Source organism: Dysidea avara, chromosome 12, assembly GCF_963678975.1.
Source record: "Dysidea avara chromosome 12, odDysAvar1.4, whole genome shotgun sequence".
In the NCBI taxonomy this organism is placed as follows: domain Eukaryota; kingdom Metazoa; phylum Porifera; class Demospongiae; order Dictyoceratida; family Dysideidae; genus Dysidea; species Dysidea avara.
In genome coordinates this window covers 4157136-4180779 of record NC_089283.1, presented here as the reverse complement: position 1 = coordinate 4180779, position 23644 = coordinate 4157136, and the positions used below count along the sequence as shown (strand labels likewise).

Here is a 23644-nt window from a genome sequence, read left to right as displayed (position 1 = left end):
TTCAATTTTTTTTTATGATTATGATTGCGAGCTAGACTAGCTACTGTATGAGTCTAGACCGCTGCACTTATTTTGTATATTGTAACAAACTAAGACATCTCTCTTCTACAGAACAGTGAAGAGCTAAAAGAAAACAATGCACAAATAAGGCCATACCTATTTGAAAAGTTGTTGCTCGGACCCGACCAACCCTCTTTTTATAAAAGACCAAAAAAAAAACTCACGTGATAACAATCACGTGATGTTGGCAGACCTGTAGCCGAAATGGTGGCTAATGCATGGTTATCTGTTATAGTGAAGAAAGGAGCTGTTGTTGTGTACCCTCATATAACTTGTTGTCAACAATGGAATGACACGTTTGGAATGGTTTTTTAAAAATATGATCATTTTTTTGTTTTTTTTCCGACCTACCGACCTTAACTTTTCCTTAAAAAATCTGAGTAACAATTTTTCAAATAGGTATGGCCTAAGCAATATTAAAAAAAAAACAAAAAAAAAAAACTACATGCTACAGCTAAATTTCAAGTACAATTACTACGGGCTTGGCATGCTTGATGAAACCATTACTGGCACATGCCTATATACTGTATGCCAGTTTCACCTCTAGCCAGCTATTAGTGCACTATCCATTATGACAGTGTATAGTAATGATCTATAGAGTATTATACTATTCAAAAGTTTGAGCATTAATACCCTATATATATATATAATATTAGCTGTTGGCTTGTTGAAAACACTCAGTAATAAGACCAATTGCTTTTAAGGCCATGTTTATGAGGTTTTCAGTAAAAGGGCCACCTCACCAATAGGGCCACCTATTTAGGGTCCCATAAGAGGATAGCCTACCAGTGTCTTCATAATGCAAAGTCCAGTACCATAGAATCATACGGGCATTGTTTGTTCATAATGAAATCAAAAGCTGTTACAATTTTTCAAACTCATTTGGCCAATGATGCACCACTTCTGGGTGTGGTGTGGTCAGCGATGGTTTGAAGAGTTTGAAGTACGAAAGATGACCAAACACCATGTGAAGGTTTCTGTATACCACATGCAAAGTCACCTTCTGCCTCCCCTACAGCATCTTGATGTCTCTGATCCTTTGATAACTCCCCAGCCACAGCAGCTACCCACATGAAGAAGAGGTGAGAAGGCTGATGAACTGATACATCAAAACAAACTGGAACATACCATTGTATATATACATGATTACATGCATTCACACAATCTAAAGTGCACTGGCACATCAGATGTTTGAACATGGTGCAATAGCCACTGAACAGTTTGAAAAGCAAAGAGAGATGATATTTCATCATTTAGACTCTTTATGTCAGGTCAATTTGGCTCAATAATTTAGATTGATATATAGCCAATTTTCTTTCCAGGAGAAATTCCCAAGCTGTTGCTACTGTCCTGGCCCTCTTTCATTGTTAACTCTGGCTCATCCTGTGATTTAACAGAAGGTTGTAACTTTATTGCTGAAGTTTGCCTCATAGTTTTGACCTATGCCACTGTCCCTAAGGTACAGTAGCTTAGCATATGAAGCGAATAAAAGCACCAATTTTTCTGAAGGTTTGTTGAAGCATTTTGACCACTTTCAGAAGGGGTGCCATGCCCTCATTATTATTGGTCACTACTTACTGTACTAAATATTCTAATAGAGCAGTAAACCACTAATAGATTATATTGTATATATCTCCTTTAAAAAGCACAGTGAAAAGATTATAAAACACAGTAAGAGCAGTCTAACAGACCTTCTGTGATCTGAAATATTCCTGGGGAATATGACCCCAGACCCCAGAATGGCATCCACGCCTGCTGTATTATTCAAATATCACTGTTTCCAAATTTGCTCTATCCCCCATCCTCTGGCTTGCTACATGTATCAGGGTAAGGAAAGTAGTGCTTCTCTTAAGTTGCTTATGCGGTACACAGTAAGTTTAATTGTTGACCTGTTTGCCCTTAAACTTTAATTGCAAGGACCATGACGATTTCATGGTAGCTCAGCATAGTGCAAATATTGTAACAGTTTACATCTTTGGTGTACTGTACTTCCAACTATATATTATTTATATATGACATAATGATCTAAAAACCTATCATACTGGGGAGTCTAGTATGTAAACATTTTTGAGTTTGAGTACATTCAGCTACTGCATGTCATGGATATTGATGTAAGTGATTGCAACCTCCTTGAGTTGGTCCTCCTGTTATGACTACACAGAATGCAATTTTATAACCATGCAACTTTAGATGGAAAGTGATGGTGGCTTAATTATGCTGCACAGTATTAATACAGCATGCAGATGTTTATACCCAAAATATGTTACACAACAAGATTTGCGGACTGATGCAAAGCAAATGCATGAAATGCCAATCATCTTATTGTAGTATTGCATCAAGAGTCATTTGGACTATCGTGCACAAATTTTGTCTTGAGTTATCAAGCTATAGCTCATGCAATAGTTAATGTACAATCTTGCAGTACAATTTGGGCAATGGAGGAATACAATAGGAATAGGAATACAGGAGGTGCATCAATAAAAGTAATGTATGCGCAACAATACGCACAACAAGGTGCCATGCGTTATCGCCTAAGCAAAAACACTAAACTAGCATACCAACAGTTTAGTAATGACTTTTAACATTAGACCCATAAAGAAGACTACTCAAATTACACACATGCAAAAGTTAACTTATAGTATTTACTAGCTTACCTTCATTTGACAAGTCTGTATACATTGGATGCCAAATATAATTCATTTGAAAAAAGGAAAACTAAGTACATTTCACTGCATATTTAAGTGTTTGTATGTACTATACTGGGGCCATTTGATGGACATTTTATTTTCAGCCTAATTTAGTTTGGTGGGTACCCCTTCCAATATTGATAAGTACACCATAAAGAACTTGTGTACCAAAAATGGTGCTCTTATCCACCCTGTAACAATAATATTGCTAAACTACCTTACTATACAAGTACACAGGAATTTTCAACTAGAGTAGGGACCATGACATGTTGATAAAAAGTACTAAAACAAGCTGGAGTAGTGGACGGTATTAAATCACAGTAAAACAATAAGAAGTGTTATATCCCTACTGTGCATTTCCATTATGGTATCTTGAGCACAGTAAGGATATAACACTTCTTATTGTTTTACTATGATTTAATATCGTCCACTACTCCAGCTTGTTTCAGTACTTTTTATTGATGTGTTATGGTCCCTACTCTAGTTGAAAATTCTAAATTTTTCTGTGTACTTGCTTGTTAACTTTTTTTGTAAATAAAATTATTATGACTGGTGAACCCACACATACCGCATCTGAAATGGTGCCACATGCCCCAATTATCGTCTGAAAAGTGAAGTATCCATTACACTTAGTTGTCAGCTATGTTCAACCTGTTACGCAGCATTTTGAATCAAGAACTATTTGGAAAGCACCTCTGCTATCAAAATAGCCACTTTGACAAATATGGACAATTTCTGTTACAAAGGGAAGCCATCACGTGCTATCACCAAATCGACACTTTTCGCTGTCTGCAAAGATGAATGGGACACAAAGGAGGACACTGATAAGTCTATGAAGAATGCATTGTACATACTGCGGTATGCCAAAAGGCACCTCTCAGGCAGAAGCGACATTGAACAGTGAAAAAAATCAAGCCCGTTGCCTTAGCCATTATTGAGTTACACCCCTAGGAACATACCCTGATTCAGGGTATGTTCTGATAAAAATGTTACCAGATTGACTATCACAATCTTGATATGTTATGGTGGGTACATGATACCTGATTCAGGGTATGTTCTGGTACAAATGTTACCAGATTGACTATCACAATCTCGATATGTTATGGTGGGTGCATGATACCTGATTCAGGATATGTTCTGGTACAAATGTTACCAGATTGACTATCACAATCTCGATATGTTATGGTGGGTGCATGATACCTGATTCAGGATATGTTCTGGTACAAATGTTACCAGATTGACTATCACAATCTCGATATGTTATGGTGGGTACATGATACCTGATTCAGGGTATGTTCTGATAAAAATATTACCAGATTGACTATCACAATCTCGATATGTTATGGTGGGTACATGATACCTGATTCTGGGTATGTTCTGGTAAAATTGTTACCAGATTGACTATCACAATCTCGATATGTTATGGTGGGTGCATGATACCTGATTCTGGGTATGTTCTGATAAAAATTTTACCAGATTGACTATCACAATCTCGATATGTTATGGTGGGTGCATGATACCTGATTCAGAGTATGTTCTGATAAAATTGTTACCAGATTGACTATCACAATCTTGATATGTTATGGTGGGTGCATGATACCTGATTCTGGGTATGTTCTGATAAAAATTTTACCAGATTGACTATCACAATCTCGATATGTTATGGTGGGTGCATGATACCTGATTCTGGGTATGTTCTGATAAAAATATTACCAGATTGACTATCACAATCTTGATATGTTATGGTGGGTACATGATACCTGATTCAGGGTATGTTCTGATAAAAATATTACCAGATTGACTATCACAATCTTGATATGTTATGGTGGGTGCATGATACCTGATTCAGGGTATGTTCTGATAAAAATATTACCAGATTGACTATCACAATCTCGATATGTTATGGTGGGTGCATGATACCTGATTCTGGGTATGTTCTGATAAAAATATTACCAGATTGACTATCACAATCTCGATATGTTATGGTGGGTGCATGATACCTGATTCTGGGTATGTTCTGATAAAAATATTACCAGATTGACTATCACAATCTTGATATGTTATGGTGGGTACATGATACCTGATTCAGGGTATGTTCTGATAAAAATTTTACCAGATTGACTATCACAATCTCGATATGTTATGGTGGGTGCATGATACCTGATTCTGGGTATGTTCTGATAAAAATATTACCAGATTGACTATCACAATCTTGATATGTTATGGTGGGTGCATGATACCTGATCCAGGGTATGTTCTGGTAAAAGTGTTACCAGATTGACTATCACAATCCCAATATGTTATGGTGGGTACATGATACCTGATTCAGAGTTTGTTCTGGTATGAATCATGTTAGTAATTTCTATAAGTTAGGGGGGGGCTTTATTAACAAGATTGAAAGTATGATCATGTATGGCCTGTTAACAATCTGTAATAAGTTATTATCAGACATACCTTGCCAAGACATATTTAGCTTGTCTTGCAAGCTCAGACAGGATCAGATTTTATTCTGATCAGGTGTTTTGCTGGGGTGCAGTCAGTCAGTCAAGCAGTCAGTCAATCAGTCAGTAGAAAATTCCATTAAATAAAGTATTTTTAAAATTCTGTAGCAACTTCTTGAAAGCATTTCGGATTGATCTGAAAGCTTGTTTGGGCTTAGTTTTATGTAACCAATACTGCCTCATCGTCGTCAGGGAAAATTGAGCTGGTTTTTGGGTGATATTGTTTCATGGGTCACGCCTACTCCTTTGTGGTCCCTACTATACACTACTACCATAGTGTATGATAAGCTACCCGTCATTGTTAATAATTACAAGTTACTGTGTATTAACAACAATTGCATGGTATGAAAATGAGATGGTCTTCAGCTTGCTGTGATGCACTGACTAACTATATATACATTATTGTTGATTGCAACTCTCTTTATAAACTAGTATGTGATGATATTATAGTAATTTTTCATCATTAGCATGTATTGAGAAGTAGGCTTTTATTGTCTAGTATAAAGGCATCATATGTTAAACTGGCCTACTCTGATGAGAGTTGCCTTGACCCTGGAACCCTCAAGTGATTTGTTCAGTAGTTGGTTATTCTCAGTTCTCCAGGGCATGTGGCAAGGGCAGTCCATCTAGCCCAGGAAAAAATAAAGGCATCACAGAGTGTAATTTACTTAACAGTTTTCCTATTAAAAGCAGATAATTGCAGTTATATAATAGGAATTTATTGTGTAGGTAGTGCAGTATCACACCATAAAGTAACTTAAAATGCCGTGGTGGGGATCTAACAAACCCAAGCTGTTAGAGGCTGCTGAGTTTTCCATCATTGAAGATATCACCATCAAAGCTCAGGAACTAGGTAGAGGATCATATGGTACTGTATTTGCTGCAGTGTATGATGGTAAACCATGTGTGGCTAAGGAGATGCATCCTTACTTAAGTCACCACAGAGGTGGTCAAAATGCCCACACACCATTAGAAATCTTCTTCAAAGAAATTAACACTCTTAGCAATCTAAAGCATCCTAGTATTGTGACGTTTTTAGGAGTGTACTTCAGAAACAGGTCACATACACCCATTTTAGTAATGGAGAGGATGTGGATGAGTTTAACTGACCTACTTGAACAGCGACCTCGCCAACTACCATTGTTGATCATGACACACATCCTCTATGATGTAGCTTGTGGTTTACAATATCTGCATGGTCAAAAGAAGCCAGTGGTTCATCGTGACCTGAATGCTAACAACATCTTATTAACTGAGAATTTAGATGCCAAAATAGCAGATCTTGGCCAAATTGGATGGACAAAGGCTATCAACTGCGCCAGGCAATGTTTCTCATATGGCTCCTGAGACTCTTAAGCACAAACCAACATATGATGCAAAGTTGGATGTGTTTTCATTTGGCTGCACCATTATTCACCTGGTTACTGAAAAGTTTCCCACTCCATCTGACCAGTTTGTATCATGTGGACTAGGAAATTCTTTTAAAAAGGTTGCTGAAGTTGCCAGGAGGAAAGAGTTTATTGATATGATGGTTAGTAATATTTTACTGCAGCAAATTGTTCTACAATGTTTGCATGATGAACCTTCTTCTAGACCGGATATATCTTATGTTTGTGCAGAGTTGACAAGGCACATCAAAAAGTTGGAAACTGAATCACCAGATTCAGCTCACCGGTACAAGCAAGACAAACTATCACTGTTGCAATCGTTTCAGTCTCACATTAATCAACTGGAAAGAAACAGAAAATTAATTGATGAACTCAACCAAGAGAGAGATATAAAAATAGATTATATTACCAAGAAAGAAGATTACATAAACACACTAGAATTGAAGTTCGAAGATACACAGAAGAAGTTGGAAAAGAGTGAAAAGACTGCTTTTAGTCTTACACGAACAAATGAATCTTTACAAAATAGTCTAGCCCAAAAGGATGAAGAAAGCAAGCTAATAACTGAAACCTGTCAAAATCAAGTTGACAGGTTGCGAAAAGATTTAGATGTGAAACAAGAGGAGGCCAAAGCAGCTGATTTAAAGTGCACAAGTCTACAAAACAAAGTTGATGATTTGCAAATTAAATTGAAAGATGAAAAACTTGATCTGTCATTAGAAAAGCAGAAGGTTTTAAAGTTAGAAGGTCAGTTACAAAGTCTTAGCAGCTTGGCAGATCAGCAGAAACAAGAGTTGGACATGATTAAAGAGAGTTCAGCAAAAGAGAAAGAGCAAACTTTGAGCAGTTTGTTAGATCACTACAATTCAGAGTTAGCTATAATTAAAGAGAATTTAAGGAAAGAGAAAGATAGTCATGGTCTACAGCTGTCAGAGTTGGAAACAAAACTGAAAATGGAGTGTGACAAAGCAATAACTGAGAAATGTGCAGAAAAAGAAGAAATAATTGGTGAACTACGAAAGAAACTGGAGGAGAAGGAATATCAGTTGAATGAAGTAGTAAAAAGCCTCCAAAATTGCAAGTCAAAGGACACTCAACCACCTCAAGTGACAAATAAAGTGACTGATCCAGGTACAAAGCTACACCAGTGGCTTCTAGAGTTACAGCATGTAAATGAGACTAAACATGAACAACTACAGCAACAACAGTTGTCATATACCAAAACATTTAAACTCCAAGATGCAAAGGTTTCTGCTGTACAGGCTCAAATGGCAGATTTAAAGAAGAAATCTGTTAAACAAAAGCAACAGCTTGAGGAGAAATCTTATCGTTTGAGTACACTGGAATCATCTCTCAATGAACTACAAGAATCATTTTCTGCAAGAGGAGAGAAACTGAAATCTTTAGAGGGTGAAAATGGTACTCTAAAAAAACTGTTGGAAACTAATGATAGGCTGCAAAGAAACTTTGAAAAGGTTATTAAAAGCAAGGAAGATTCATTGAAACAAAGGGATGAAGAACTCCAGTTACAAAAGAAAGAACATGCAGATGAATTGAATAAGCTCCATACACAGTATACACGAGAAATTGAAGATTTACGCAAAGACAATGAAATGTACAAGTCACAAACTGGTCAAGGAGAGGTCAGTATGTTACTGGAAGAAGACACTCAGTACATGTCTGATCTTACCAAAATTTCTGAAGAGAAGTTCAAAAAGCAGGAAAATGAAATTACAAATTTGCTTAAAGAACATGAAGATTTTAAACGACAAATCAAGCACCATGAATTCAACTTCAAAGAAAAGATACAGTACATTGAACAACTGGAAAAGAAAAGTTTTGACATGCACTCATCACAATACTATTTCAGCATCACCTGGTACCCTTACATGTCACTGCCTTTGAGTAGAATTAGGCCTAGTGCTGTTGTTATCAAGGAAAAAGTGTTCATAACTGGAGGATACCATGATATTGATCCTCAAGATGAAGATGTTACTTCTTACTTGGATTCTTTTAAAGATAAGACTGAAGTATTCTGTTTCCACATAGGAAAATGTAGGTGTGATTCCATAGTTAGTCCAGTAGTGTTAGGAGGTGTAGCAGGTGTGAATGGTCAGTGTGTATTGGTCGGTGGAGTTGAAGGGAACACTCTGACAGGGAATGTGTATGGGTTGTGTGAGGAAGGATCAGATGAGCAATGGAAGAAGTTCAGTGAACCTGTCCCAACACCTCGGATAATGCCATGTGTGTATTGTTATAGTGAGAGGTGGATGATCGTGTGTGGAGGATATGCGTGTAAGAAAGGATCAAATTTGTTAGAAGCTGTGAATGTAATAGAGATCCTTGACATTACTAAGCAAGAATGGCATGTGCTACCAGATGCACAGTGTCCTGGTGTGTCCACAATACTCTGCTGCACTGTAGCTGGTGAAAATTTGTATGTTGTTGGAAATTGTAAACTCTTTAAGTGCAATACAAACAAATTAATAACAGCTGTCACGAAAAAGTCTGATGATAGTGTGCTACTCTGGTCTGAGATTGAAACACAGGTAGAAACAATGAATGGAGGCCTCCACCCCTTTAGTATAATAGATGTGAATGGACAGCTAATGATTATTGCCAGTGTTAGTGGTAGAAAAGATGATGTGACTTGTGTTCTAATGAAGGACACAACAAACACATGGAGGAAGATGAGCGAAGCTGTAGAGTGTCAACATTGTTCAGCTGTGGTAGTGGCTCCCACACTAGAACTACTCCTATTTGGAGGATCTGAGAAGGTGTCTATGGATATTGCAACTGGTATATCTCAGAAAGGCATTTTAATTCCAATTTTAAGTTTATATGGTAAGAACATTATTAAAATTAATTGCCAATTAGCTTGTGTCATGTGTACACTAGATATTCAACCTGTGCAAAAAGGGAGCAAAGAATTAGTGTCACAAGATACTCTACCCTCTGTACAAGGTATATTACTTGATAATTTCCCACTGTTTGTATTTGTGGTATCAAATTTCTTTGCAGGTGATGCTTTACATGATATTCCTGACATTGCTTATCAACCTCCAGCTGTCTCCTTTACTGGACCCATCCACACTAAACAATTTGACCACAAAGGAGGAACATTTCAGTCTCCAGTTCACAAAGTATCAATTGTAGTTCCTCCTAATGCTATTGATGATGGTGAGAAGGTTACAGTTTACATGGGAGCCACAACAAGTGGACCATTTGATCTACCTGAAGATTGTAAGCTAAGAAGTGCAGTAGTGTGGCTGGGTAGTGAGAGTGATGTAGTGTTGAAAAGAAGCATAGCAGTGGTAGTACCTCATTCAGCAGTGTTCACTATTCCCCAACATCACTCCATGATGAGGTTTCTAACATGTGAGGATTGTGAAGGTCCCAGGTACAAGTTTAGGTATTCTCAGAATCAATTTGAAATCGACGAAGAACAGGGCTGGATGGAACTGACTAAATTTTCAATGGTAGCCATTGCTGTTAGCCCTGACTACTCTTTGGATGATGAAGGAATTCAGTGTAGCTATGAAGAAGATGTGGAATCTGATGATGGTGATGAATTCCATGAAGCTCTTGAAGATGTTCAAGCAATCAGTGCACCAAAAATACATCGTCAAAGAAGTTCTCCTAGAGAAAAACAACTTGAAATGCCACCAGCTAGATACCTTGCCATATTGTTTTGGCCTCGCGGACAATTTTACAGTTTATTCAGAGCTGATATTTATTATTTACAAAATATTCCCACTGAGCTTTATAAGGTAATTTGGATGTAGATTTGTTGTTATATACATACCAAATCATATAGGTTGAGATTTTACATAGAAAAGCTTACTATGAAGATAATGGAGCCTATCCAGAAATTGTGGAGACAGAATTTATGATTGATGGTGATGGTACTGAACTGAAGTGTGTACTCCCTTGTAGTGGCTCTAGTGAGTGTGACTGTTTATCTGGTTGGAGTGTGACTCAAATGAATGACATCAGTGAAGTAAGTAGAAATAAATGCTTGTATGGAAAATATTAATTGTCATTTGCTCTATATACGTGTTATGTAGGTATATTTAGAGAAAAACAGTTTGAACTACAAAATTGACCCAGTGCGATTCTCATTCACATTCAACTGCTGTGACCCCAAACAGGATCTGGTGTGTTGCTTTGAATTTCAAGGAGCTGAACCAATGATTAGAAGTTCAGTAATCCAGTAAGTTTTAAATGCACATCTTTCTGATATGGTCATTTCTTTGGTAGGGTACCAGATTGTTTGCAAAACAGATATGAATCACCTATTAACCAAGTCCCCTTCATAATTCAAATGATGGTTCATGATGATAAAATTTCAGGTATGTTGTTATTTATAATTTGAATCCTGTAATAATTGATTTCCCAGTGAATTTATGGTTGACACACTGAATCATTTCATATACTAATTGCTGGGAGCACATATGCAGGAGTCTCATACACTGTTTGTACTGCTAAATAATAGTTAGAGATCAAATCACAGGTGCCTACAGAATTTAGTAACCCAAAAAGTTCTGTGTTGTGGTGCCCAAGCGAAGCGAGGGCACTACTACAGAGCCTGATAATTTCTAACCATCCAACTTATTTGGACCACAACTTGTTGTTGTACCAGCACAGCTTCTTGTGACATGTGAAATGTAGCATTTAATAGTGTTCACAAGCCTCCCTGTAATTAGCATGCCACTTGCTGTCCAGTTAAATTCCTGGAATGCCAATGTAACAGGCTCGTAATTGCCGTGTTTTGTATCACCTTGTTTGCACTTCCAGTGACTATTGCACACTATATTGTATTCACTTCATCCTCACTGTGTTGTATGGCTAAGTTGAATACTGCAGTTGTAACTTTTTTTACAAAAGTGGTGAGCTAGAATAAAATGTGCAAACCATTTGATCCACTGTTTTCAATACAACTATAACAATGCATTGTAATAAAACATTCAATTCTGTTTTGTCTACCATAGAAGAGCAGGTGGACACTCATCACATGGCTGTACAAGATGAGGAAGGTAAACTTTAATGGCTATATTTTTTTTACTAAATTATGCTGTCATCTTCATATTGTTGAATAGGTCCTGTGATTGACAGCCCTCATGTGAAGAACCTGTTATAATTAAAACTATTTTTGTAAAGTGTGTAAAGTGTAAAACTTTATACAGTGTTTATTGTTATAAGCATAGTCATGCTGTATCTTGTGCACATACTATTCAGGCAGTAGCTGGTTTTATGATGTTGTAAAAACTTGTCTACGAAATTTTGTACCATTCAATTAGGATATCGAATATTATCAAAAATTAAAGTTTGGTGAGTTCGCCATATATGCAATAAACACTACAGTGTTTTGTATACAGTGTCATGTGATAGACTGTATGCCAATTGAAAACATGTGTTTTGTGAAGGAGATACATAGAGCAGCAAGAGGCAAAGACTGAGTGTTGGGTTTGTCAACAATAGCAAACTAGCTAGTAAATACAGGAGGAGAAACCATGGATAAGTTATGGTTGGCTTTGATGAAGAGTTACTCTTGTTGGGAGAAGACTGGCTGGTATTTTGCTACCAAAAAAATTTTGCTATAAGACAAAGTATCATCAGTTCTCTGTCAAACAGTATACAGGTCTTTAACTTTTCTTTGTGCTGGTTGTTATATTAAAGTATTCATTTTATAGTTTGCTTCAGGAAGCAACAGGTGATCCATCACTGCGTAATAGAATTTATGACTGCTTAATATTTAGCATTTAAGATGCTTGCATAATTCTTGATTCCCACACATACTATTATTCCCATTATGCCTGCATCCCTATATGTTTGACAGTAGCAATTGCAACCGTTATTATGAATTTAGATGCACTTTTAAAGTCTATAACTTCATGCTTGACAAGTATCAGCTGAAAGGCAAGTCACAAGATTTTATAGACTGCTAATTACTTAATAAAGATTTAAAACTGGCATTGGCTGTCATATGCATATGCCCCAATTCAATGATAGTTTTGTTCATGAACTACAATAATCATATAGCAAGTGACCATCATGAGTGTTTTTACTAGTATTAGTTTTTAGATGCAAAAGTTTGATTCTCAACAGTTGGCTTGTAGTAGTGAGCCATATATCCTCTGATCAAAATGCTTCTTGTAAAAGCGATCCCATGAACATGTATGTTAATTTTTAATAATCTGGTTGTGTGATACCTGTATGAATTGTTTACCGCTAAGTATTAGTGGCACACAAAAACAGTATAAACAAAACAGATCTATTTTTGAATGTGACAATTGTTATTGTAGTCTTTCTAGCCATCCACTTCACTGATATCATTTATCAGTTCTTTCTGTTATGACAATTAAATACGTGGCATTTTAATACATGTAGCTAGTCAATTCATTACCTATATCCTTATCAAAAACACCATTCTCCACAATGAAGGGGATAGAATTGTGACTTGAAGGGTACCTTTTATGAAGACAGGATGGAACCCTACAGTAAGAAATTAATGGATTATAGTTTATATGCAAAATTGCTTACTGATCTGTCCGGCCTTTTACAATCCGTTCACCTCCTTGAAATACAAAACAACAAGTCAAATCAGCTTTATGTTGATGGCAGGTAAACTTGAATGACCATTTCTTTGGATCAACTTTGTATGGAAGATGACTATTCTTATCCTTTCCTATGTGTATCTGTGTAAATGCACACTTGTAATGAACAGTTTTTGTGCATGTTCTATGTAGCTTACTTCACTAATGTCGCTCATTTGGGTCACATTCCAACCAGTTAAACAGTCACACTCGCTAGAGCCACTACAAGGGAGTACACATTTCAGTTCAGTACCACTTACACCGATCATAAACTCTGTCTCTACAATCTCTGGATATACTCCATTATCTTCATAATAATTTTTTCTGTACAATATGTCAACCTAAATAAACATAATGTTGTACATTAAGTAACTATAGCTGTAACCAACATAATAATCTTTTACCCTATAAAGTTCTGTGGGGATGTTTTGTAAATAGAAGGCATCAGCTCTAAACGAATTGGGTAATTGTCCACGAGGCCAAAATAACTTGGCAAGGTATCGACTCAGAGGCATGTTTATTGTTTTTCCCTTTGAAAAAGTTTCTTGTTGACGCACATTTGAAGCACCAAGTAATTCAACATCTTCAATGGCTTCATGGAAATCATCATCATCAGATTCAGTTGCAGTTAATCTACATTTGGAACTGGCAGCAATAGCCACCATTGCAAATCTGTATAGCTCAATCCATCCCTGATCCTCATCAATTCCAAAGCAGTCAACTGAAGAGTATTCAAATTGGTACCTGGGACCTTTACAATCTTCACATGTCAGAAATTCCATCATGGAGTGATGTTGGGGACTAGTGAACACTGCTGAATGAGGTACTACCACTGCTATGCTTCTCTTCAACACCACATCACTCCCACTACCCAGCCACACTACTGCACTTCTTAGCTTACAATCTTCAGGTAGATCAAATGGTCCACTTGTTGTGGCTCCCATGTGAACTGTAACCTTCTCACCATCATCAATAGCATTAGGAGGAACCACTATTGATACTTTGTGGACTGGAGACTGAAATGTTCCTCCTTTGTGATCAAACTGTTTAGTGTGGATGGGTCCAGTGAAGGATAGATAAGAAGGTTGATTCACATTACAATCCACCATGTCTTCTATATGTATAACATCCTTAACAGACACACACAACATAACACTGTATACCTACCTTGTATATGAAGTGTGTTGGCTGTAGGTTTAGGAAGTTCTTCACTCGTATCCTGAATAGGATAATCTATAGATCAAAGTAATTAAACTTCATGCATGTCTCTATTGTTGTAATACTTACCCCGTATATTCAAGCTTGGAGTCAATGCACCACACTGACAGATGTCAGTGGGCTCATCACTTGCTACTTTCTCTGATCCTCCAAACAGGAGTAGTTCTAGTGTGGGAGTCACTACTACAGCTGAACAATGTTGACACTCTACAGCTTCACTCATCTTCTTCCATGTGTCTGTTGTGTCCTTCATTAGAACACAAGTCACATCATCTTCACTACCACTAATACTAGTAATGATCATTGGCTGTCCGTTAACCTCTACAACACTGAATGGGTGGAGGTTACCTCTTAACTCTTCTATTTGCAGGTCTACATCAGACCATTGTGGTATATCACTTGCAGACTTTCTTGTGACAGCTGTTGTAACCTTGTCAAAATTGTTCTTGAAAAATTTACCATCTCCTGTGATATACAAATTTTCAGCAACTACAGTGCAACAAAGTACTGTGGACACACCAGGGCACTTCTCATCTGGTAATGTATACCATTCTCCTTTCCTGATGTCAAGAATCTCCATCACATTCACTACTTCTAAAAGATTGGATCCTTCCTTACACGTATATCCTCCACACACGATCAACCACTTTCCCTGATAACAGCAAACACATGGCAGTATCCGAGGAGTTGGGACAGGTTCACTGAACTTCTTCCATTGCTCATCTGATCCTTCCTCACACAACACATACACATTCCCAGTCAGAGTGTTTCCTTCAGCTCCACTGACCAGTACACACTGACCATTCACAATGGTTACACCTCCCAACACTACTGGACTAGCTATGGAATCATACCTACACTTTGTTGTGTGGAAACAGAACAACCTATTGCCACTTTCCAAAGAATCTAAAATTGAATTCAAGTCCTTTCCTTGAGGAAAAATTTGTTGGTACCCTCCACTTACAAACACTCTGTCTTTCAAAATAGTGGCACTAGCCCTGATCATTTTGACTGGAAGGGATAAGTGTGCATACCACTGAATATTAAACTGAAAGAGATCAGTAGGTTTAACAGACCTGGTATTTTCCAAATCCTTTATGTATTTATCCTTTTCCTTGATGATTCTTTCATGCTGCTTGATCTGCCTCTTTAAATCTTTCTGAATCTTTGTTGAACCCTTAAGTTCATTTTGCAACTGTTTAAATCTGTCTTCAGTGATCTTGATAAGGTCACTCCTGCACTGAGTTTCTTCCTTCATTAATACAGCAACCTCTTGCACTGCTGTTTGAGACACTTGCATGTCATGGCCTTTTTCTAAACTCTGAACGTTTCTTGAATGCTGACTATTAAGGTTCCTTATCTCATCAGCATGCTCCCTCTTTTGAATTTCTACTTCTGATTCTTTTCTTTTTAATGATTCATCTTTGTCTTTGTATTCTTTTTGAAGTTTTCTGTACAAGTCTTTCTTGTTTTCTACTATTTTTTGGAGAGCTGCATTGCTTTCTTCTGTTAACTTCAACTCCTCTTCTATAGTAGAAAGGTTTTTTTGTAGTTTACTATGGGAAGATTCTAATGTGGTTAGGCTATACGACTTTTCATCAAGTTGTTGTTTTAGTGTAGCGTGTTTCTTCTGCATATCAGACAACTGAGTTGAAAGATCAACCACTATCTCTTCTATGTGGTTAATGGCATCAACATATGATTGACGCTTCTGTTGTAGTTGTTGATGTTCATTCTCGTTTATGTGCTGTAACTCTAAAAGAAATTGGTGTAAGTGTGATCCTGTATTAGTTATTATCTTTCCTCTTTGCTTTGATTGGAAGCTAGATATTTCATCTTTCTGTTTGTTAAGAGTTGACTGCTGTACTTTGCATCTCTTCCTCAGTTCAGTTAGCTCCTGTGTAAGGACACTATTTTTGTTAATGAGGTCTTTTTTAGCTGTCAATAATATATTAGTTTCTTCCATGTAAGCTCTTAAGGTATCATTAACTTCTTGTATGTTGCCTTCTAAATTTGCAATTTTATCATCCTTTTCAGAAAGCTTAGTTGCTTCATTTACAACTTTTATCTGGTATGTTTGTATCTCTTGTTGTAGCTTTACAATGCTTTCATCAGCTTGCTTAACTGCATCTTCTTTAATGTTCAGTTCAATTTTTAGCTGATCTACCTCGGTTTTACATGCTCTAGTCAAATGATTATTAATTTTCTTTAGCTCAGCTAGTTCTTCCTGTGTGGCTATTTCCTTTTCAAACTTCATCTGTACTTTTCGCTGTAATTCTGCAATTTTTGCATTAGCTTCTTCAACTTCATCTTTTTTTGCAGTTATTTCTCCCCTTAATCTATCCACCTCATTTTTACATGTTGCAGACAGTTTTTCATTTATCTCCTTTTGCTCAGCCAGCTTCATTTGAAATGAGTGGCTTTGGCTCTTAATCTCCTCTTGTACCTTTTTTGTTTCTTTTTGTGCATGTTCCAGCTCAATTTCTTCAGATTTCAATAATCGTATGAGAAAAAGCTTGTCCTCTTTGTATTGTTTAGCCAGTTTGGGCAATTCAGCCTCAGATGTCCGCACAAGCTTTTCCAAATCTTTACAAAGATCTGGTGCAGTGGGTCTATTAATGGGTGCATCTTGTAAGCACTGAATTGCAATTTGCTGAAACGTGTAGTGTTTGCTGCTGGTCAACTGGTTGATGAATTCTTCTCTTCTTTCAACTTCAGGTTGTATTACAAATGAATTTGGATCACTTTCAGATGGTACATACTGATCAGTTGGTAGTGGAAAATTTTCAGTTATTGTATGAATAATAGTACAACCAAATGAGAATATATCCAACTTGGAATCATAGGTTGGCTTGTGCTTTAATGCCTCAGGAGGCATGTGAGCAGGATTCCCTGGTTTTGTTGATAATTTTACTGAGTGTTCACTTACTAAGGCTTTAGCTTGTCCAAGATCTCCTATTTTTGCCTCCAAATTTTTAGTTAACAAAATGTTGTTAGCATTCAGGTCACGATGAACTACTGGATTTTTCTGACCATGCAGATATTGTAAACCACAAGCTACATCATAGAGGATATGTGTCTTGATCAACAATGGTAGTTGGTTGGGTCGTTCATCGAGTATAGTAGATAAACTCTTCCACATCCTCTCCATCACAAGAATCGGTACATGTGATTTATTTCTAAAATAGACACCTAGAAATTGAACAATGCTAGGATGTCGCAAAGAACTGAGAGTATTGATCTCCTTTATACAGATATCTAATGGTGTAGGGCCATCTCTACCATCTTTTGTAACCTTAGTCAGGTAAGGATGTATCTCCTTAGCCACACATGGTGTACCGTCGTACTCTGCACAGTATACGGTGCCATAAGAACCAGCACCTAGTTGAGTTGAAATCTTGAGGTCATCTATGACATGAAACTCAGCAGTCTCCAGTAGTTTGGGCCTATTTGATCCCCACCACGGCATTGCTTCTTACTTCCTAAGATGATGATGATGATGTCACTTTATATCTATAAAAATATGTTGTTGAATAGCCTGTCTCATCATTATAGTAGTAAGTTCATTTTCTACTATTATTTGTGTACATACACACTTGAGGTAACATGTAAGATTTTGGTTTGCACCAGTGCATTCTGCACTTGCATACATAATGTAGATTCTGGCTATTACGTGCACATGTCACACTACCTATTAAACACACACAAAATATTTGTGTTTGACACTTATTTAAGCACAAGTTGCAAGCTTCTGCTACAAACATAGAATGGAAACAATAGACTTGTCGCAGTTTGCTAGAAATGCCATACACTACTAGATACTATCTAATTCTGCTTCCATATGTACTTGTAATGACACTAAGTGCATATGACCTATCAGGATTGCTCTTTATTGACTGTAAGAAAGCATTTCACTAATTATTGTATCATTTCCAAATTAATGCCTTCTGATGAAAGGCTTACTGACTTAACAAAATTAATATGGTGAATTTGAAATACTTTTCCCAAAAATTGTAAGCACATACACTTAATTACTGGAGTTTATGCAATATGTGGTGTATGTAGTATTATGGATACTTAGGATGTAGAGTATAGGCAACAGTAGTGTGTCATGCAGTGAAGAAAGCCACCATGCCACACCAAGGGTGTATTGACTGAAAGAAAGACAACATTATTTCATGCATACATAGCTCCGTGCTCCCTTTTCCAAATGAAATAACCTTTGTGCTGCAAATGCCCTCTATTTTCAGTACCTCACATACCAAATTTCAACAAGATCACCGTGTACATTGCAAAATACAATCCCTCTAAATTTAGCTTAATTTTGTAGTCACATGTATCTATAAAATTGAGTTGTGTTGTATTTTAACAATTCATCTGATGTGGACAATTTTCTCCAAAGGAAATTTAGCTTCCAAGATTAAATTTAGTGGAAATAACTGAAATCATGGTTCACTGAAAGTTCAAAATTAATACTACTGATCTAGAAAACTGAATTAGTACTATAAGGCTTTGGTTATACTAAAGCACAAACATATCTATAGACCTGTATGAACATCCATCTAATACCGTATAGCTGGATTGGCAAGTGAGCGGTGTTTCACTAAACTAAATTCTACCAAATCGTTTGTCCAAATCAAACCTGTACTAGCTCTACTAAATTTGACAAACTTTACAAACCTGTACTAGCTCTACTAAATTTGACAAACTTTATTGTCGCCAATATCCTGTCATGGCAAATTCAATAGGATATTGGCAAGAAAAAAGCTTAAAATGTCCAAGAGATGTTATGTCTAAAGTACCTATTTTTGTACAATGATCGGCATGAGCTACACTGTGAAAACTTACTACCCACCCTAAATCCACCCCTGTATAATGTATCTGGTCAATGAAGTCGATTCACCAGTCAATGTTTACAATAAGTGAACTAACAAGTGTAAGGAAAAATAAGAAATTTTACATTGGGTATGAATCACCCTGTAGAGAATTCAGCTAGATACAAGTCATCCTGTAGAGAGATCAGGTCACCCTGTAGTGAGATCAGCTGAAAGAAATCATATTGTAGAGAGTTCGACTACCACCCTGTAGTGAGCTCAGCTACAAACAAGTTACCCTATAATAGAGATCAGCTAGAAACAAGTCACCCTGTAGAGAATTCAGCTACAAACAAATTACCCTGTAGATATTTCAGCTACAAACAGATCACCCTGTAGAGAGATCAGCTAGAAACCAGTGACCTGTAGAGAGTTCAGCTACAAAAACAAATTACCCTTTAGAGAGATCAGCCAGACAAAGTAACCCTGTAGAGAGACCAGCTAGAAACAAATCACCCTGTAGAGAGTTCAGCTACAAAGAAACCACCCAGTAGAGAGTTCAGCTACTGTATAAACCAAGTTACCCTGTAAAGAGATCAGCTAGAAACAAGTCACCTTATAGAGAGCTGAGCTAGAAACTAGACACAATGTAGAGAGTGCAGCTATACAAGCAAATCACCCTGTAGAGAGTTCAGTTACAAAAAAAAGTTACCCTGTAGAGAGATCAGCTAGAAACAAGTTACCCTGTAGAGAGATCAGCTAGAAACAAATCACCTTGTAGAGAGTTCTGCTACAAACAAAATCACCAAGAGTTCAGTTATCAAGTCGCGTTTTGATGTCCTGCATGTGTCTCAATGTTGCATATCTCGTGCTAAATAAATTGAGCTATTGGTGTTGAAGTGATGTTCATGCGCAACTGTAGTTTTATTCATGGCTATAAGAGAGAAGACCATCATGATTATGATGAATGTGTACAACAAGAGACAAGTATGTGAATCCTTGGACTAACATGTGACCACAGATCTGATCTACACAGTAGTCAGCTGTGGGCATGGCAAGGAAAGAAAAGTGTAACTACATGCATACGTACATGTACATACAACCAAGAGTACATAATAATAGAGTAGGGAGGAGAGTCAGTGGATTCACCAAACTCGCTGCGCTCAGACCTTGCGCAATGAACTATAGCCATCAAAGGTGACAAATGGCTTGCTCTATGAAGGAGGCTGTAGCACTTCTACTGCTTCAATTAGGAAATATCAACAGTCTTCTGTTCACTTAAAGGTATTGATTTATTACTAGAAGTTTATGGATTGAAGTAGGAGGGTTTGAGCGCAGTGTGTTTGTATGGATTATATTGAGAGTTAGACACTCTCCTCCCTCTTCTATTATTATGTGCTCTTGATACAACAAGAAAAATCCCTATAAGGTAACTACAAAATCTAGTTCAATCAGGCTGGGTCGATAGTCCATTCTTTACAGTTCCTCCCAAAAAAAGCTCCTCTGAGATGCAGAAATTGATGCCCCAGCCATTTCATTCAAAACAGTTCTAACACTGGCTTTTGAAAACAATAAATCTTGATCCATGAAAAGAACTACATCTTTAAGTGCATTGACTGACGCTAACTTCCACAGTACTGTAATAATTAACGATATTCAAATGGTCCAATTGACTCTGCAAGCAGCTGCAAATATTCAGGCTTTTGTTGCTTTCGACAGTGAGCTCAAGGTGCTGTCGTGAGTCAAAAGGGAAGGCGGTTAGCTAATTCAATAATACCCATCAAAGAAGAATGGGAATTATAGAGAATGAGGTCAGGACGATAAGGTGTGATCAATACTGTTGAAGGAATGATTTCCTGTGGCGATTCATTAAAGCGAAAACCGTTTAAGTCAGACTTACAGGGAATTTAACACTTTTTGCAATTTCGTACAAAATGCGTAGTGTGGTTGCGCATGCGTGTCTCTTATATTCTGCTATTCTCGAAGTGAAATAACTTATGCTACCACCCTGTTAAAGTAATTTTGTCATGTGTAAAGCAGTCTGAGGCACCACCACTACTATATAGTTGACATTAAATGACTGAAGTAGGAATATGTTAATTAGTAAAACTGCAGGTGTAGCTACTTTGTTTCATTGCTTTTAGCTATATAATTATTTTGTATGACCCCTACTAAAATATAAAATTTCTAATTCTCCTTACACTATAGCTTAATTGTTTAGCTACATTATGGCTACAGTGATTTTTGCAGTTCTGTAGTTCTATCACATTATGGTCCTAAATATTTCAAGGGGCGATTTTTTTTGCTGATTTCGCAGTTTTGGGGTTAGTTATTTTTAATATAATACCTTTGAAATATTTAGCTAGACGTCCATACATTTGCAACAGTCTGCAAACTAGCATTTTTAAAATTACAACATTGCTCCGACCTCGAAAATATTCCCTCTTAAAACATTAAGGCTGGCTATAATTATGGTAGATTTACTTAGTACAGTATACTACTCTACTGTACAGTAGCTATGACTGGTATAGAGTCTACTCGTATCTACAAACATATTAAAGATTTGCGGTTAAACAAACTTCCCTCGTCCACACCCAAAACAGACACACCCTTCTCAAAACACATGCAGCTCCAAAGAAAAACTGCAGCCACACCTTCCAGTTCAATATACTAAAGTTTTTGCAATGCATTATAATGCATTGTGAGTTGCTCAGTATATAGCTATAACTCCCGTGCGCCAGTATATCGATAGCGGCCGGGTCAATAGTGAAGTTAACCATGCAGTAAACTCAGCCTTAAAAAATCAAAGTCCAAGTGTTATGCGATTCGATTATAGCCCCTACTAGTAATTACTTGCAAAGGTGTCAATACACCTACATTCATTACGTGGCATTCGCCGAGCGGCTGACACGATATCACAGCAGGGACTACGCAACACAGCCATCTAGCTAGCTATACCTCGCTAGCTACCTCGCTATAACTACACTATAAGATACTCAAATTACCTTTGAGACGACAACGGCAAATTTCAAACTTCTGACCTTGCTGCTGACTGGACTCACTGCATTGAAATGCAAGGGACGATTCCGAGATGCTGAAATTTCATATAACTCAAGGGGGGTAACATTGCGTCATTCTAATTACGTAATACCTGTAAACCGCACTATCCCACATTTAAAATTAATAAGGATAAATATTAGAATCTAACTTGTGGTCCCAGATCAATGCATCACAGTATCTTACAACCGATGCTTAAGGTGGCTTCAACTGTAGTAGATTATAGATCAGCTAGTAGCTATCTTTTTGTTTTGCTGCCAAGTTTTTGTGAGCCTTGTACTGCAAATTCAGAAGCATGTATATTATTATTATTATTAGCACTTTACAGTGACCAGCACTGAAGGTCTGACAACAACATGTGCTGTAGCCTTAGGATTACCTAACCTAATTTCAACGACTTAGACCTAATGACTTCACTTAGTGACTGAAATGGTGTAACAGAAAAGGGGCCAAACTAAGGAAAAAAATCCCTCCAACCCCAGGATTTGAACTGCAGGTCACCCAATGTCTAGTCGGGGCCACACTCAGTCTTCCTCCAGGAGGGATGGATTTTCTTCCTTAAACCTAAAGTATTTATTATTAGCACTTTACAGTGACCATGCAGCACTGAAGGTCTGACAGCAACATGTGCTGCAGCCTTATAGGATTACCTAACCTAATTTCAAGGACTTAGACCTAATGACTTCACTTAGTGACTGAAAAGGTGTAACAAAAAAGGGGCCAAACTAAGGAAAAAAATTCCTCCAACCCCAGGATTTGAACTGCAGGTCACCCAATGATGAAGTTCATACTAATGGTATGCTACCTGCGGTCACTTAGTATGATGTATGTACTTCTGAGGTATGTTAGTACATCATACTAAGTGACCTCAGGTAGCAAGCATACTCATCAGTAGCTACGAACTTCATACTTTTATAGTGCAGGCATATGGGTGAATATTCAAAAATCTGTATAATATATTATATCTAGCTATACGTATATGTAGTTCATGCAGTAATAATTAGGTCAAGGAAAAGCAGTTGACCCAAGCAGACTCATGTGGAACACCACTAGTAATGTCATTTCCATCATGCACATCTATACATCTGCTGTTGTGGAACAGAGTTAAAAATTCATATCTACATTGTCACCACTTAAGAATAGTAGTTCACTTATTGGACATATACAATGGAATCTGTTAATCAGGACACTTGAAAACAAGGACACTTATGTAATCCAAGCTGTATTAGAATGTTTTCAATTGTGAAAGTGTTTGTGTGTGTGTGTAAATGCATTTGTTTTCTCACTCCTCTAAGACCTCTAGGGAAGAACAGTTATAGGTGA

General features: G+C 37.2%; 3 protein-coding genes across 5 annotated transcripts; 1 reads left to right on the top strand and 2 right to left on the bottom strand.

Annotated features, from left to right (window-relative positions):
• The first annotated feature begins 6536 nt into the window (after window positions 1-6536).
• On the top strand, window positions 6537-11979 carry LOC136240152 (uncharacterized). The gene is made up of 8 exons (XM_066031045.1): window positions 6537-9480; window positions 9535-9600; window positions 9658-10406; window positions 10454-10636; window positions 10704-10849; window positions 10897-10988; window positions 11628-11672; window positions 11736-11979. Exons 1-8 carry the CDS (start codon window positions 6585-6587, stop codon window positions 11774-11776), a joined length of 4218 nt encoding a protein of 1405 aa, XP_065887117.1. The 5' UTR covers window positions 6537-6584; the 3' UTR covers window positions 11777-11979.
• An 853-nt stretch (window positions 11980-12832) lies between these two features.
• On the bottom strand, window positions 12833-14342 carry LOC136240169 (uncharacterized). 2 transcript variants are annotated; one of them, XM_066031075.1, is made up of 5 exons: window positions 13637-14342; window positions 13391-13573; window positions 13180-13334; window positions 13043-13131; window positions 12833-12988 (listed from the first exon to the last, which is right to left on the bottom strand). In XM_066031075.1, the coding sequence occupies exons 1-5, from the start codon at window positions 14339-14341 to the stop codon at window positions 12969-12971; spliced, it is 1152 nt and encodes a 383-aa protein (XP_065887147.1). In that variant the 5' UTR covers window position 14342; the 3' UTR covers window positions 12833-12968. The 2 variants fall into 2 exon arrangements, with proteins under 2 accessions (XP_065887147.1, XP_065887148.1); XM_066031076.1 differs by having other exon boundaries at window positions 12833-12985.
• LOC136240158 (serine/threonine-protein kinase TAO3-like) lies at window positions 14335-22384 on the bottom strand. 2 transcript variants are annotated; one of them, XM_066031052.1, is made up of 3 exons: window positions 22270-22384; window positions 14520-17963; window positions 14335-14465 (listed from the first exon to the last, which is right to left on the bottom strand). In XM_066031052.1, exons 2-3 carry the CDS (start codon window positions 17917-17919, stop codon window positions 14347-14349), a joined length of 3519 nt encoding a protein of 1172 aa, XP_065887124.1. In that variant the 5' UTR covers window positions 17920-17963; window positions 22270-22384; the 3' UTR covers window positions 14335-14346. The 2 variants fall into 2 exon arrangements, with proteins under 2 accessions (XP_065887124.1, XP_065887125.1); XM_066031053.1 differs by having other exon boundaries at window positions 14520-17932; window positions 22270-22321.
• Window positions 22385-23644: the final 1260 nt, after the last annotated feature.